The sequence below is a fragment of the Pleurodeles waltl genome, chromosome 3_1 (genome assembly GCF_031143425.1).
Source record: "Pleurodeles waltl isolate 20211129_DDA chromosome 3_1, aPleWal1.hap1.20221129, whole genome shotgun sequence".
In the NCBI taxonomy this organism is placed as follows: domain Eukaryota; kingdom Metazoa; phylum Chordata; class Amphibia; order Caudata; family Salamandridae; genus Pleurodeles; species Pleurodeles waltl.
This window is the reverse complement of record NC_090440.1, coordinates 1,393,688,260-1,393,705,268: the sequence shown is the minus strand read 5'-3', so window position 1 is coordinate 1,393,705,268 and position 17,009 is coordinate 1,393,688,260. Positions and strand designations below refer to the sequence as shown.

General features: G+C 45.2%; 1 protein-coding gene across 18 annotated transcripts in view; it reads right to left on the bottom strand.

The window, feature by feature from the left end:
• Window positions 1-17,009, bottom strand: part of PUM1 (pumilio RNA binding family member 1) — an 859,012-nt gene that overhangs the window by 167,754 nt on the left and 674,249 nt on the right. For all 18 annotated transcript variants that reach the window (XM_069224905.1, XM_069224910.1, XM_069224908.1 and 15 more), the window contains one exon: window positions 5,540-5,665. In XM_069224905.1, coding sequence (XP_069081006.1) covers window positions 5,540-5,665 — 126 coding nt within the window. The remainder of the gene's footprint in view (window positions 1-5,539; window positions 5,666-17,009) is intronic.

Here is a 17,009-nt window from a genome sequence, read left to right as displayed (position 1 = left end):
GCCAGGCAGCAAGTGTGGCTAAATCCACCTCACCCTCAGAGACTGATTTCCTCTGGGCACACTGTTGATCCCACCTGGAGACTGGCTATTCCAGTGTTAACTGGAGTAATATTTGCTGTGGGACTTTTCTTGGGACAGGCCTTGTCTCTCGTTTGATGTCCATGCTGACTACAGATTCAACACAAAGCCTTCTTGGGATCAACGTTTTTACCCTTATACCCATTTAAGGATTGTGAAGAGGCTCGGGGCCCACCCTCCTGAGCAGGTTTTTGGGGCCCTGTTGAAGACTCTTTACTTTTTCCATTGGATGTCTCAACACTCTTCCCCTGGGGAGGCTTAGTGACGCCTTTCTTTTGGTCACCTCATGTGGAAGTCTTGGTGTAGGAAATTGGCTCTGTATGCACTATTTCAAAGTAAGGAATAGTATGCACAGAGTCCAAGGGTTCCCCTTAGAGGTAAGATAGTGGCAAAAAGAGATAATACTAATGCTCTATTTTGTGGTAGTGTGGTCGAGCAGTAGGCTTATCAAAGGAGTAGTGTTAAGCATTTGTTGTACATACACAAAGGCAATAAATGAGGAACACACACTCTCAGACAATTCCAGGCCAATAGGTTTTTGTATAGAAAAATATCTTTTCTTAGTTTATTTTAAGAACCACAGGTTCAAATTTTACATGTAATATCTCATTTGAAAGGTATTGCAGGTAAGTACTTTAGGAACTTTGAATAATCACAATAGCATATATTTACTTTTTACATAAAACACATATAGCTATTTCAAAAGTGGACAGTGCAATTTTCACAGTTCCTAGGGGAGGTAAGTTATTGTTAATTCTTGCAGGTAAGAAAACCACCTATGGGGTTCAAATTGGGGTCCAAGGTAGCCAACCGTTGGGGGTTCAGAGCAACCCCAAAGTCACCACACCAGCAGCTCAGGGCCGGTCAGGTGCAGAGTTCAAAGTGGTGCCCAAAACGCATAGGCTTCAATGGAGAAGGGGGTGCCCCGGTTCCGGTCTGCCAGCAGGTAAGTACCCGCGTCTTCGGAGGGCAGACCAGGGGGGTATTGTAGGGCACTGGGGAGGGAGGGGGGGGGGGGAGAGAGACTCAAGTCCACTCAAAGTACACCTCAGCAGCGCGGGGGCGGCCGGGTGCAGTGTGCAAACAAGCGTCGGGTTTGTAATAGGAATCAATGGGAGACCAAGGGGTCTCTTCAGCGGTGCAGACAGGCAAGGGGGGGGGGGGGGGTGCTCCTCGGGGTAGCCACCACCTGGGCAAGGGAGAGGGCCTCCTGGGGGTCACTCCTGCACTGGAGTTCCGGTCCTTCAGGTCCTGGGGGCTGCGGGTGCAGGGTCTTTTCCAGGCGTCGGGATCTGGGAGTCAGGCAGACGCGGTCAGGGGGGGCCTCGGGATTCCCTCTGCAGGCGTCGCTGTGGGGGCTCAGGGGGGACAACTTTGGTTACTCACAGTCTTGGGAGTCGCCTGGGGGTCCTCCCTGTAGCGTTGTTTCTTCACCAGTCGAGTCGTGGTTGCCGGGTGCAGTGTTGCAAGTCTCACGCTTCTGGCGGGAATTGCAGGGGTCTTTAAAGTTGCTCCTCTGGAAACAAAGTTGCAGTCTTTGTTGAACAGGGCCGCTATTCTCGGGAGTTTCTTGGTCCTTTTAGAGCAGGGCAGTCCTCTGAGGATTCAGAGGTCGCTGGTCCTGGGGAAAGCGTCGCTGGAGCAGTTTTCTTCCGAAGGTGGGAGACAGCCCGGTAGAGCTGGGGCCAAGGCAGTTGGTGTCTCCGTCTTCTCTGCAGGGTTTTTCAGTTCAGCAGTCCTCTTCTTCTTAGGTTGCAGGAATCTGAGTTCCTAGGTTCAGGGGAGCCCTTAAATACTAAATTTAAGGGCGTGTTTAGGTCTGGGGGGTTAGTAGCCAATGGCTACTAGCCCTGAGGGTGGGTACACCCTCTTTGTGCCTCCTCCCAAGGGGAGGGGGGCACATTCCTATCCCTATTGGGGGAATCCTCCATCTGCAACTTGGAGGATTTCTAAAAGTTAGAGTCACCTCAGCTCAGGACACCTTAGGGGCTGTCCTGACTGGCCAGTGACGACTCCTTGTTATTCTCATTATTTCCTCCGGCCTTGCCGCCAAAAGTGGGGCCGTGGCCGGAGGGGGCGGGCAACTCCACTAGCTGGAGTGCCCTGTGGTGCTGGAACAAAGGGGGTGAGCCTTTGAGGCTCACTGCCAGGTGTTACAGCTCCTGCCTGGGGGAGGTGATAGCATCTCCACCCAGTGCAGGCTTTGTTGCTAGCCACAGAGTGACAAAGGCACTCTCCCCATGTGGCCAGCAACATGTCTCGAGTGTGGCAGGCTGCTAAAACCAGTCAGCCTACACGGGTAGTTGGTTAAGGTTTCAGGGGGCACCTCTAAGGTGCCCTGTGGGGTGTATTTTACAATAAAATGTACACTGGCATGAGGTGCGTTTATTGTGCTGAGAAGTTTGATACCAAACTTCCCAGTTTTCAGTTTAGCCATTATGGTGCTGTGGAGTCCGTGTTTGACAGACTCCCAGACCATATACTCTTATGGCTACCCTGCACTTACAATGTCTAAGGTTTTGCTTAGACACTGTAGGGGCACAGTGCTCATGCACTGGTGCCCTCACCTATGGTATAGTGCACCCTGCCTTAGGGCTGTAAGGCCTGCTAGAGGGGTGACTTATCTATACTGCATAGGCAGTGTGAGGTTGGCATGGCACCCTGAGGGGAGTGCCATGTCGACTTACTCATTTTGTCCTCACCAGCACACACAAGTGGCAAGCAGTGTGTCTGTGCTGAGTGAGGGGTCCCCAGGGTGGCATAAGATATGCTGCAGCCCTTAGAGACCTTCCCTGGCATCAGGGCCCTTGGTACCAGGGGTACCAGTTACAAGGGACTTACCTGGATGCCAGGGTGAGCCAATTGTGAAAACAAAAGTACAGGTTAGGGAAAGAACACTGGTGCTGGGGCCTGGTTAGCAGGCCTCAGCACACTTTCAATTCAAAACATAGCATCAGCAAAGGCAAAAAGTCAGGGGGTAACCATGCCAAGGAGGCATTTCCTTACACTTGGTCACCCTAGTCTTGACCCAATGATCTGCCTTCTATTTCCCAATTCTTGGGGAGAGATTGGACCTAGGTCTACCAGATGTTGATGCAGTTTGCAGTAGCCTTCATGAGGTCATAGGATTCTGCATATTTTCCATCCAGAGAGCGTGATGAGTCTATCCCTACACTTTCCAGTGCACATTTCCCAAAGGAGAGTACCCCAGTGAGAACTGTTTACTTTTCTGGTTGCACAAGCCCTCTCAAAAGCTGTGAACCATTTGGTGATATCATCACCATCTTCATATTTTGCTACAATCCCTCTAGGGATTTGTAGGACGTAAGTATTCTCTCTGACCCTAGTTATGTTATTGCCACCACTGACGGATGCTAAACCCATCTCTTGTCTTTTCTTTTCTATTGCTAGGAGCTGCTTCTCCAAAGCCAGTCTTTTGACCATCCTGGCTAACAGGAGGTCATCTTCATTGAGGCTGCCCTCAATGCTTCCAGAGTTACTGGTCTCCCCTGTGGAAGAACCAGTCTCTCTGACTATCACTTGTGGAGTCAGGGATTGAGGAACCCTGTTCTCCCCGTTTAGGGCAGGAGGTGGGAAATCATCCTCCTGTTCAACAACTTCCCCATTTGAAGGAGTATCCTCAGGGGGTGGTCCCTTGTGAACTCTGCCAAAAGCTCCTGGAGCTTTACTTTGGTAGGGTTGGACCCAGTCTATCTTTTTTAGGTTACAGAGAGTCCTTAACTTTGACATCCCTAGATGCAGGTAAAGGGTGAGGTTGAGTTCCACCACCATCTCATCTGTGCTAGACATTATCACTCTAAAAGTTGGGATTACTATTTAAGAATCTAAAAACTACTTCTAGAACTTAAATCCAAACTTTAAGTGCACAGAGCCCAAGGGTTCCTCTTAGAGGTTGATAGTGTGGTCGAGCAGTAGGCTTATCAGAGGGTAGTGTTAAGCATTTGTTGTACACACAGGCAATAAATGAGGAACACACACTCAAAGACTTAACTCCAGGCCAATAGTTTTTATATAGAAACTTATCTTTCCTTACTTTATTTTAGGACCATAAGATTCAAGATTTTAGGTAAGTACATATATTGTAAGGTACTTCACACAGTTAAGTATAGAACTTTGATTTAAAACAGTAGTACACACAGTTTTGGTTAAAATGGCAATAAGCTATTTTTCTATATTAAAACCTATTGGCCTGGAGTTAAGTCTGAGTATGTGTTCTCATTTATTGCCTGTGTGTGTACAACAAATGCTTAACACTACCCTCTGATAAGCCTACTGCTTGACCACACTACCACAAAATACAGCATTAGTATTATCTAATTTTGCCACTATCAACCTCTAAGGGGAACCCCTGGACTCTGTGCACACTCTCTCTCACTTTGAGATAGCATATACAGAGCCAACTTCCTACATAGACATTTTTTCACTATTAACAAGGGCAGAGGAGCCCCGATGTCCTTAAGGGTGAGCTGCCACTGTGTTTTTGTGGACCTTTATTTTCCCATCTCTGAAGAGAAGTGGTACAAAATCAGCACCAGGGGACGTAAGGCTGAAATCAGGCTATGCAGCTGCAACCCCTAAATGACACTGATGCTTGCAACAGGCTTTAGAATCTTAGACAGCATCTGGAGGATTAATCATAGCTGTATTCTTAGATCAGACAGTTGCCCAATCGAAAGCTTAGATTACAACAATTTCTAAACAATTCTAGCTTTTGGTTTACAGAACTCACCTTCAAGTTAAATGATCAGTTTCTTTAAAGATCTGTTTTGAAGAAGATCACCATAAGAACTACCCTCAGTTCAGAGCGAGACACACTTTAAGCTACAAACGTGTAATTCAGACACTTGCCTATATTTTATTTACATACCCAAAATAAGCTACTAACTTCTATGTCTTGATTAGCCCCTCTCACCCTCTACTGACCTAACACTTCTGCAGGTTCAAGAGTACCAGAAGAAATAATACACAAGCACTGGCAAAACCAATTGTTATTGGTAATGGAGAACGTGGGCATGCAAAGGGGTGGGATGGCTTCTATAGTGGCACTGCTTCTACCGTGGCACAAGAGGAAAAGAGCACGAAAACACAAACACTCATATGAAGTACTATAGGCAAAAAAATGTTGTTCGCTGAAGGTACGCAGTGGAAGGATACCTCATCCAATGAAAAGGATGATAAAAAAAAAAGTATGCTGCATGGAAGGAGCAACACAAGGAGAGGAAGGGCAGCTGTTGTCTAAGTAAATACATGAAGTCCAGAAGAAAACAGGCCAATGAGATGGACCCAAAGCCCACTACAAGTACATATTTTAAAGTATTCTAGACAAAAGGCTTCAAAAACAGACCTAAAACATGATTGAAACATTTCAGATGCATTACGTTTCCTACACAGTTTGTCATTTTAACAGTAACAAAATCTAAAGAATAAGTAATTGACTAACCTGCACAAGCTGCTCTGTGTGTTGATGAAGTTCTTCTAAGATGGGCAGCGTCTGCTCTGGCAGACAGTGTTCCAGAATCCGCTGGATCACCCGGCAACCATAGGGGTGCGTAGACAATGCAAACACCTGGATGAAGGCATACGTCTTTTACTGCTCTACAATAACAGTACTAGTTTGGCAAGACAAAGGCTAGTTAGGTTGCAGCTACCAAAGATTAAACTTTTAATGTACATGTATTTTGATACCACAAATGTACAAGGAAGCCTGCATTTTATTAACCAGAAGTCGCTAGTGATTTTACAGCATCAAATGTGAGACAGATTAGAACTCACCCATTTTTTGTGGGTCATTACTGAGTTTTGCAAGTCTAACCATGAGTGACAAAGATTTACATAGTTTTCTACAGCTCAACGGACCGTGGACTGGTTACATTTGATGGGAAATCTTATGTATTGTGAAACAATAGCTGAGGAGAAATTGAAAAATCTGCTCCTTGCCACAGACCAATGCTCAGACATGTGAGCCCAAAGTAATCATCTTAATCTGAAGGATAAAGCTATGAGCTGGTATTGTTTCACACCTATAGTGAATCAAAAGTTTTACCTGTGTCTTGGATGCATAGGGACATACAACTATACATCTTTCAGCTCAATGGTTGTCATTGCTTCTTGAATCCATGAAACCAGACATCTGTTGATGGGAAGTTGGTCAAATATGGGCCTCAATGTTGACTCTATATAGGTCATTTGTACTCCCTTGCTTTGAAGTGACTGGTAGTTCATCAGTCATTCCATTTTTGGAGCAATGCTCAGACACACTTTCCTCTTGTAGACATGTGTCTTCTACACTCTTTCTTTTCTTTGTTGAACAAGTCAGAGATTCCTCATCCTTTCAATAATCCCCCGGCCATCAGACAGGAACAGGAAACATTTTAGCAATATCTCTGGGCACCAGTAGGAGAAGTTGTGTGGCTCAGCAATGGCAAGGGTCTGCTCCAGAAGTGTCACACGGACCTATGTACGCGCCACAATCGCATGCTGACATCAGTTGCTTTCGAGACTGTCCCGGACTCCAGACACTTAGCCCCAGCAGCAAATTGTTTGTGACTAGTGTGCAGATTCTCAGACTTGATATTTTATTAATCGTGAGGAAGGGAGGGTTGGGGAGGAATCTGCAGCCTGAGAGTCTCAGTCAGAAAGAGTCACTAGAGGTAAGTAATTTATTTTTCTAGTAGAGACTTTTAGCCCCAGATTACTCAATTTTTGGATAGATTGCAAAGCAGCATGAATTCTAAGGTAGGTCTTTATTTGGATGGTCCTGCGTGTATACGAAAAGCCCTGCAATACCAAGCAGGCAAAATGTCCCTCCTGGTGATCCTGACAATCCAGACAATTGTGCTTTGTGAACGTACGTAAGGACACCCATGTAACGCCTGCCAAATGTCCATGAAGGACTCCATATTCCAATACAGTGGTAGCAGCTTTGGCCCTGATAGAACGAGCATGCAGTGCTTTGAGAGGCTTCTTTTAAGCCAATGTGTAGCAGATCTTAATGCAAAGCACAATCCAGCAGATGAGATGGTTCCCTTACCTACAGCTTTTCCTTTTTTCATTCCAAAGAACCCCACCAAGAGCTGAGTGTTCATCCTGTGTTCTTTGGTACCATCAATATAAAAGTTTGGAGCACTCTTGTGGACCAAGTAATGGAGTCTCTCTTCAGGGGAGGAGGGGGTAAGGCAGAGCACAGAACGCTGGCAAGGTTATGGGTCGACTGTCAGGGAATGAAATCACAACTTCTGGAAAAAAAAGGATGCTCCCATCAGTAAAACCAGCTTGTCTCTTAAGGTGGTGGTGTACAGTGGGTTGACAGAGCTTGAAGAACACTCACACGCCACACCGATGTTACTATGATGACAAACACTGTTTTGAGGCTGAAAACCGCAAAGGACAACTGTGAAGCAGCTCAAAGTGCATTTCAGAAACGTGGGGACCAATTTAAGTTCCCGTTGTGGCACAGCAAAGGGAGAGTGAGGAAACAAATGTTGCAAACCTTTCAAAAAGTGGAGAACTGGAGACTTAAAACAATGAGGACTGATCTGGCAACTGCAAAAAGGAAGAAAGAGCTGAAAGGAACGTTAAGCTGTACCCAGATCAAGGCCTTGCCAGGCTAGGGATAAAACAATGAAACATCAGATAATTGTGGCTGGATGGGTGGTTGTTGTGGGGAGTGGAAGTTGGGGAGGACATGCAGTTCTTGTCACGGGATGCCTGGCTCCAAGACAACATTAACCACCATTCAAGGAAGGTCAAAGATGTTCAGTTGGCACTGCTGAATCTCCAAGAATGTAGGTGGAGCCTACAAAGGGCTGGGTACAGAACCCTGCCCTGCTGCTGTGACAGTAGATCCTCTCAGCAGGACAAGCCTGAACAGAGGACAGATGCTCAAGCCTAGGAGTTTTGAATACCATCCACTCCATAGCCATTAGGATGCCTTGGGTCTGGATCAGTCCTGATATCTGGGCAGGAGTGGCATTGGCAGAAAGGAATACAGAATTCTAGAGTTTCACTTGAGGCAGAACAGGTCTCCGAGTGAGACACTTTGGAAACTCCAACACGCAGATGCAATGCCATTGTACACTCCACTCTGGCATTCAACTATTTTGTCAGCTAGTTCACCACCAGAAAAATGCCCTGTTAGTCCTGGCATTTTTAGAGGCTCAAGGCCTACTGACCCAGCATCTATGACTCCACCTAGCCCTGTTTGTTGCAGAACCACATGACGGTTGTGCTGTTCGTGAACACATGTACCAGCATCTCCTTGATAGATGGAAGGAAGGCTTTTACCACCAACCTGGTGGCCCATGGCACCAGAAGGCTGATACGAACCTGTGACTCTGCTGGATACTCGAGGCCTCTGATCTCCACCTCTCCCAGAGGGCTATGTCAACCCAGACGCTATATGCATTGATCATATTTGTCAACTCAGGGTGGGGAAAGAAGAGGTCTGTTGTTGACCCAATCACAGTGAAGAAACCAACACTCCAGTCTCTTCTGAAATCTGAATGTGGTCGGAGAGGTCCACTTGATTGTGTGGACAGCAAGACTTTAGATCCCACTGCAGACCCTATATACGCTACGTCGACTGCTCTATAAGGACGCAGCAGGCCATCAGTCCCAGCAACCTCAGGGTGGACCTCACTGAAATGCAGGACTGAGGATGAAAGATCAGTATCATAGCGTGAATGTCCTGGACTTTCACAGAGGAAAAACAAGATACTGAACCATGTCCAGAATGGCTCCAATGAAGGAGAGCATCTGATAAGGAGTCTTTTGTGACTGGGCTCCTTGGCAGTGAACCCCTAAGATGAAAGGAGGTTCCTTAGTCTGAAGGAAGCAAGCGACTATCTGTGACGAACATGCTTTCAACAGCCAGTCATCGGGGTAGTGGAGGACTGGCACCCCTGACCTCTGAAGGTGTGGGTGCCACCGGTACCATCCTTTTTGTTAACACATGAGGTGCACTGTTAAGACCAAGTTGAAGCACAGTGAACTGAAAATGCTCCTGTTAAACTACGAACCACAAGTAGTATCAATGAGCCTGTAAGACAGGTATATGGAAATAGCTGTCCTACAGGTCCAACTACACCATCCAGTCTCCAAGTTCAAAACCAGGCAAGACCAAAGCCACTGCAAGCATTTTGAGATATTACGTCTGTAAGAAGGAGTTAAGGGCACAGATTCTAAAATAGGAAGGCAGGCTTCTGTCCTTCTTGGGAGTAGCAAGAATATGAACCATATCCTACTTCTGGCATGGGCACCCTCTCAATAGCCCCTAATCAGGTAAGTCCAATCAAAAGCCATGTCCATGAGGGATGATGAACGCACCTGAAGAACCCATAGACTGCATCAATGTGACTAGTGCCATTGGCCTTCCTGATGGACGTAGTGTACAAGCCACAACTAATTGTGAATTTGGACGCGTCACTACCACCCTGTATTCCCTGTCTGAGGACAGGCTGGAAACCTTCAGTAACACTAAGACGACCTGCACCACTAAATCCCCCAGGGTGTGGTAATAGCACCCCAGGAGGCAGCTGGCATTTACAGAGTGAAAACCAAGCTGGTGCCCAAGAAGACTTTCCAAATGTTCCACCCTTTTTAAACTCCCTAGCCGGGGAGTAAGTTGGGAATGTGCTGCTGGTTATTCTTGTTTAAACAAACAAGCTTTCAGGGGAGGGGTGTTGATAGAAATGCAGGGTCACCCGGGGCAGGGCAGTGGCGTCTTGCAATCTGACAGCTAACTGGGAACTATAGCAAGGTTTGGCATATGCCCCAACAAGGTATCCGTAAGGGACCTGCTAAAATGTAAGAGGGGTGTCTCAGTGGTTGTTTGCCCTGTCTGATGGACTTCTGTCAGAACTCTGGCCCGGCATTGATGGGGTCGACACTGAAGTTCTGGGTACCAGTGTGGACCCTGACGCCAGAGTTGGAGGCGAATGTACGGCCGGAAGCAGCTCTGTGGTGTGCTTGGAGGGTCCAACTGGTAAGATGGCAAACCCATCAGCAATATTCTAGATGTAGGATCACTAGGGCATGAATGTATGCCAGAAGGAGTTGGCAAGGAGCAAAGGAGTTAAAGCATAGTCTCTCAGAACTTGATATGTTTTTGGAGCGGCAGATGATCTTGGAAACCCTAGTAGTGCCAGAAAAAGTTGCAAAATAGGCTCAGATGTCGATAAGCTTCGTGAGCAAGATTGAGAAGGAACAGTCTCACGACAGAGAAAGAGTAGGGTGGGAAAGAGAGGGAGAGAAAGAGAGAGAGAAGTGAACTGCCCAGGCCCCACTTAGATTTGTTTTGTTTTTTTGACTTACTTGATGACTATGATCGTGACTAAGACCGAACTCTGAAACAACTCCTGTGACTTCTGGATCTGGAACGGCACCAGACATTTGACTTGTATCAGTCCAGTGAAGGATTCTTCCAGTGCTTGGTAATGTAACGTTTCACCTAATATGGCCTTTGGGTTCGCTGATGCACATTCACGGCAGGCCTTAGGGTCATGACCCAACCCTAAGTACCAGGGGCAAAGATGAAGAGCGAATGTCACATACATCGGTTTGCACAGGGCATAAAACCTGTTATTTTGGTAAGCGACATTTCCCTTGCACATTGGTTACATTTTGTGAGATAACAGAAGCCTCACAGAGACATGAGGTAACTGTGGCACAGAAAGAAAATAACTGACATCAGCGTGTGGGAGTGGTGCTTATACAAGCTACACGCGTCATTTCTAAAGTGGAACGGTGTCAGTGAAGTGCCACAGCGCATAGAGATAATGCTGAGAAGTTTCCGGATCCAGTCTGATGGATGGTGAATTTTCAAAAGGTGACAAATCTGCATCTAGAAGTCAATGAGAACATTATTTTGGACTGTTATTGAATCCAAAATAGTGGCTAAAATTAATTGTGGAGTACCCATTTACCAAAAGCAATACATTCTGTTCAGACTTCAGGCTTACACATGGACCAGTTGCAGTGTTTTGCAAATTCATTTGAGTAGGCCCTATCTGGATGGGTCTGTATCAATACCTACCATCTTTGTCTATAGAGGAAGTATACTTGTGACATTTTAAATGAAGTGTCGCCAATGACAGCTTTCACAACTATTTTTTCTGCCATTTTCGTCCATTACAGAGATGTATTATGACCTCTTCCACCTCACATCATTAAAACCCATCTTAAATCATTGCCAGTACCCAGGATTTGGCTATGTTAAGGTTATAGGCTCCTGAAGTGCGGATATCACTTGTAAGGGAGTAGTTGCTGAAGAGCTGGCAGACCTGGTCATTGCTGTTGTTAATATAACTGATCCTGTTTTGGATTAACCCTTATGGTCATTGAGCCCTGTGGATCTTATTTATATTGACTTTCAATTTTTTGGGTCAACAGTTTATGAAGCTTTCTCTTGGGACCTATTACCTTATCTAGCAGTAGAAGATACGGCATTAAAGATAATGGTGTCTTTGAAGCTCTTTCAAAAGAAATATGTCATCTTTTCCCTTCTAGAACTGTGCTGTTAAATTTGGCCACGAAACTGGTGCTGATGCAGAAATGAATATGGCTTAATCCTATATGGGCATTTGACAAATTCATCATCCTGCGCAGTCTCCTGATTGGGCACGGTGCACCAACACATTATGGGTCTAACCGTGTTGTCTGAGTCAATATGTGGCACGATAAAATCTACCCCCTTCCTTTCTTTGTCATGTTAGTGCTTGTTTTCCAGGTAGTTTCTAGTGGGTTGTTTGCTCCAAAGACATCTGTTTGTGATGTCCTGCCTTCAATGTTCAGAGGATATGTTTGACCATCTTTTTACAAAGCCATCTGTGGTTTTAAGAGCCTGAAATTTCAAACCATTGAAAATCAACCTTCTTCATAATCCATTCAACGTCATGTTGACTTTTAATTTGGATGCACCTTAATTTGGATTAGTGGCAAATATTTATAGTCTCAAAGTTAAGGAGCACTAAAGATTGATCCTTTCACATCTCCATCAAGGGATTTGAAGATTTTTCACCATCTTATGCCTATTTTTGGGCCCAAGGACAGAACCTCTTGGGCACCTATGTGGGATTACCCCTTCTGGGGAGTTTGTGTTCATGAGTGGCATAGATGGAATGGTTTAGACGTTTCCCCTCTGTTATGCCTTGCCTATGGTAGGTTGGTTAATTTAAAAACGAGGTCTTCTTGAGGAATTCAAGACAAGAGGAGGAGGCTCTGATGAGCAGTGGGGGTAATTCCATTCTAATGGGCAATATAAGAATGCCCGCCCTCCTGATAAGGTCTGTGTGAGAGTAGGAGTTCTGTGGAACGGACGAATCTTGATGGTTAGAACCAGATGAGATAGTTCAAATAGGTGGGGGCATGAGTTATGTAGTACCCCGAATGTGAGAAGAGTTTGAGTTGAGCCAGTGTAGTTCTCTCAGGTGTGGTGTGATTTGAGGTGTGTGGGAGGCTGTGGGTGAGTCTGGCTGCAGAGTTCTGGAGAGTTTGTAGTTTTTTAGTGAGTTACTTAGGAATCCCAGTGTAGTAAGTGTTCCCAAAGTCCAATTTGCTGGTGACATGGTTATGAGTGACAGTTTTTCTAGTGTTGCTGGGATGCCATTTGAAGCTCTTCCCCAGCATCTTCAGGGTGTAGAAGCAGTTTGAAGTGACAGGTTTGACTTCGGTGGTCATCTCCAGTTTGCTGTTGATGATTATTCAGAGGTGCTTGGCTTATGGGTGCGTTTCAGAGTTCAGCCGTCCATCATTTTGAGTCCCGTGGTGAGGTGTTCTTGCCGAAGATCACTACTTTCTGTGTTGGGTGTCAGTTCTCTTTCACCTAATTAGTGACTTCAGTGATACAGTCAGTGAACTTGTTTATTGTGTTTGGGGTCTTGCCTGAGAGGGAGAGTATGAGTAGCGTGCCATCTATGTAGGAGAGAATTTTGATGATGTGTGCATGGATGATTTTAGCCAGAGGTATCATGTATGTATGAGCCTTCAAACACTCCACAGATGAGTTTGTGGGATTCCAAGGAATAAGCTGCCAGGCTGACAACTTGTGTTCAATCAGTTCGGAAGGAGCATAGCCAGAGGCGAGTGGGTCTGTGGATGCAATTTCCTGCAGGCACTGATGAGGATGGCGTTTGAGACTTTTGCATGCTGCAGAGAGGTCCAGAAGAGTGACAGCTGCTTTGTCTCTTCTGTCAAGTGCCATGCCGATGTAGTTTGTGGCAGTGATCAGTGCTGTTTTTGTACTGTTTTGGGGCCTGAACTCAGAATGGTGTTGAGGAGCTTGTGGTAGCTGAGGTGGTCAGTGAGGTATCTAACAACACAAACAGTTTCACTGAGGAATCGAATGACTTAGGTTTCTGGAAAATGTAATTCTCCAATTGTAGAAAACCAGACTGTTAAACTCTGAAGGAAAAAGGCCTCAGTCTCAATGTAACATGAGCCTCATTCCATTCAAAGAAACAATCTAGAACCTAAAAGTAAAATAGAGTTCCTGTGAGAAATCCTACGTTTACCCTGGGTCAATTTGATCAAGTAGGTTTCAACATACAAAATAAATGATACAAGAACAGCAGTATCAAAATCAATATTTAAAATAAGTAAACAAGATGACATTCCAAAAAACAGGTAAAACAATTACTGTGTAAAATAGTCCCCAGTAAAACACATCTGAAGTAGGGGCATCAAGAGATGAAAAAAAAAACATAATGTGTGCTTTTTGCTTAAATCAATTTCTTATTTGAGATTTTTAGCACACAAGTATTCAGTCTGAGGTTTTCCTAAACAACCACTAGTAAAACAAATGTTTGATTTGCTATCCGTACTAGAAATCAAACACTGCCTTCAAGGAAATGCTGAAAACAAACAAGTTACTTACCTTTACAATGCTCTTTCTGGTGGATACCTAACTGCAGATTCTTCATCTGTAGCATATTCCTAGGCACCAGACTGGACCCAGAAGGTTTTTCAGTACAGCCCATGTGAGCTTTCTGGTGGAGGCTTGAAGGTCAGCATCAACCCACCTCTGCCCCATAAGTCAAGACTGGAGCAACATATAAGCATCACCCAGCCACACTGATGTGAGTTTATTTCTTGACACTTTCGGCTCCTTTGGACGTGGCGAGCACAAATCTATTACTTGTGCAGATCTCTAATTTGCAACCTTTAAAGAGGAAGCCTGACAACATCAGCAGGAGGACAGGTGGTGAGGGATCTACAGTCCAGAAAGAGGGTTACCAAAGTTAAGTAATGTTTTCTTCTGATGGATACTTCTAACTACAGATTCCTCACCTGTAGAATGGTTATGAAAGCAGTCAGGTCCAAGGTGGAGGGTCTGTTTAGTGGTCTCTGACAAAACAGTCCTGCATGGCTGAATGGGAAAAAATGACCTTCCCAGAGGACCTGGCTGCCAAGGCAGTAGAGCTTCGTGAAAGTGTGTTCTAACAACGAAGCTGTGACCTGACAGATTTCATCAACAGGCACTTGGCATGCCAATGCAGTGATATCATTGGACCTGGTGGAATAAGCCCTCTCTTCGTTCTTCCAGAGACTGCTTTTTGGCCAATATGTAGCAAAACTTAAAGAAGAGGACTATTCACCTTTACATATTCTTGTTCTGCAATGCTTAGACTTTTTTTGCCCCGGAGAACCATACGTAAATTTAATCATCCACCCGACGGCCCTTGGTGTCATCAATGTAAAAAGCTGAAAGCTCTTTATGGGGTCCAGCAGATGGACTCTTTCCTCGCTTGAGAGATGAGGCACAGCAAAGAGCGCTGGAAGGATGATGGATTGCCCAACATGAAAATGAGTTACAACCTGGTAAAAAGGCTGCACTAGACCTTAACAGTAGTGGGCTGCACCAAGAAACCCTGGATATCACTTATGTGACAAGAAAAAGTAATCACAATGACCAAGACAGTCTTTAGAGTCACAAGATGCAACGAACAGCTGTACACTGGCTTGTAAGGATGTATGTTAGAATGTCACAACCAATTTAAGACCTCACAGTGGCATCTCAAATAGTTTGGTATGGAACTAAAGAGTCAATGTTTTAAGTGACTCACAACAAGCAAATTAAAAAAAAAGGATGGTTGGATTTGGCAAATGTAAAAAGGCAGAAATGGCTAACTAATAACCTTTAATAGGGCCCACTGCAAGAACATACTGGGCAAAAGACAAAAATCTAAAATCATCAAGGTAGCTTGTAAGGCGTTTGGGTTATGGACTCCTCGCCATGCCACAAATTTGTGCCAGGCCAGGCACAAATGGACTTTGTAGAGGGATACCGGCAGCGAGGATGACACCCACAGCCTCCGGTGGCAGAACAAAAGCAGTCGAACCTACAGAAATCAGGGTGCAACAGCCAACTGGAGAAAGGCATATGAGCCTTGACTAGTCTGAATAAGTCTCCACAACAGCGTTCTTAGAAACTCGAATGTGCAGAGGTTTTTACAGTGCATGTTCGACAGGAGATTGGCTTGTTCCTTGAAACCCGTGAAGATGAGGTTGTAGAGAAGTTTCCTCTTCTTACTGGTCTTTGGACTGGAGTTGTTTCTCTCCTTAGGTTGCAACTAAGATGCAGAGCTCTCCCTTGGTTTGTTGTCCTTTTTCAACATGTAATGTTTCATCTACTGTTCTTCCGAACAGCTGTTCTCTGTTGAAAAGAGTGTTGATGATGTTTGCCTGGACCTCTTGTTTAAAACTAACACCCTCAACCATGCATGCATTCTTCCCGCCACCATCTGTCGGCTAGCCATATCAGCTGCGTCTAATGCTGATTCAAGAAATGTATTGGCAATATTTTGCCTTCGTCTATCAGTGCAGTCTCCTGTTGCGGTACTGTTCAGGCAAGTGCCTCTCAAGACTCTGCCATTTAATCCCATTGCTGGTACGCATACCTATTTAGCAGTGCTCTGGCGTTGGAAATTCTCCACTGATTTGCTGCTCCTCTTTCTAATTTCCTGTTGACCATGTCCATCCTCTTAGTTTCTTTGTCTGGAGGTGGACCAGATGAAGCTAGTATGTTAGTCATAGCGGCTAAGGCAAGGAAACAGGCTGAGTCAACTGGAACCTTTCCTCTTATGTATAGAGGATCTTTGGACGAATATCTCTATGTCTTCTCTGCTCTTGGTGTCACAACTCTGCACGTTGGAGGTGCATTTAAAAACGTTTCTTCCCTGAACCAAATTGCTTGATGGCACTAACAGAAACTGGCTTTTTGTCTGGGAGGCAATACTGTTTCTAGCAGGAAGTGGGATTTGGCTTTTCCCTCCTTTAATTGTACCCCACATTTTTCTGCTGTCTATTCATCTCAATATCATCTGGAGGAAATGGTTTCGATGGGCAAAAATAAATTTCCTCTTCAGAGGAATGGTTCAATGTCTTGCCACTGGGTTCTATTAAAATCTGATCCCATTGGAACATTTCCATGGCCAAATTTTCCAAATCATCTTCCCCAAAAACAGAATTTGTGATCTCATTCCTCCTACTGTGGCTCAGGTGTTGCTGGGTGTTCAAGTTCCTCTACTTCCCTCTTTCCACTCTATTCAGGTTAAAGTCTTCTGTGGCATTCTAAATTCCTGAATGAACTAGTCAACCCTTTTTTGGCAAATAGTTGCCATTTCTGCCTCTTTTCCTTCTCGATTTCCGCTGCTCTTTCGTCAGCATTGAGCACCGATGTTTCTTTTCTTTTCAATGTCAACATTTCCTTCAAACGAGTATCTTTCGCAGCCTTCTTCGGTGTTTCTCCCTCAACATCGAAGCTTCTTGGCTTTGATCAGTCTTTCTGGTCCTCTTGACCTCGATCACATTTTGACATCTTTTCAGGAGTTCGACTGCCTGAGACGTCTCCCTATCATGAGTGCCGAGGGGTTCTTCTGGTCAAAACTTGTGCCCTAGTTCGGTGATTTTTTTCA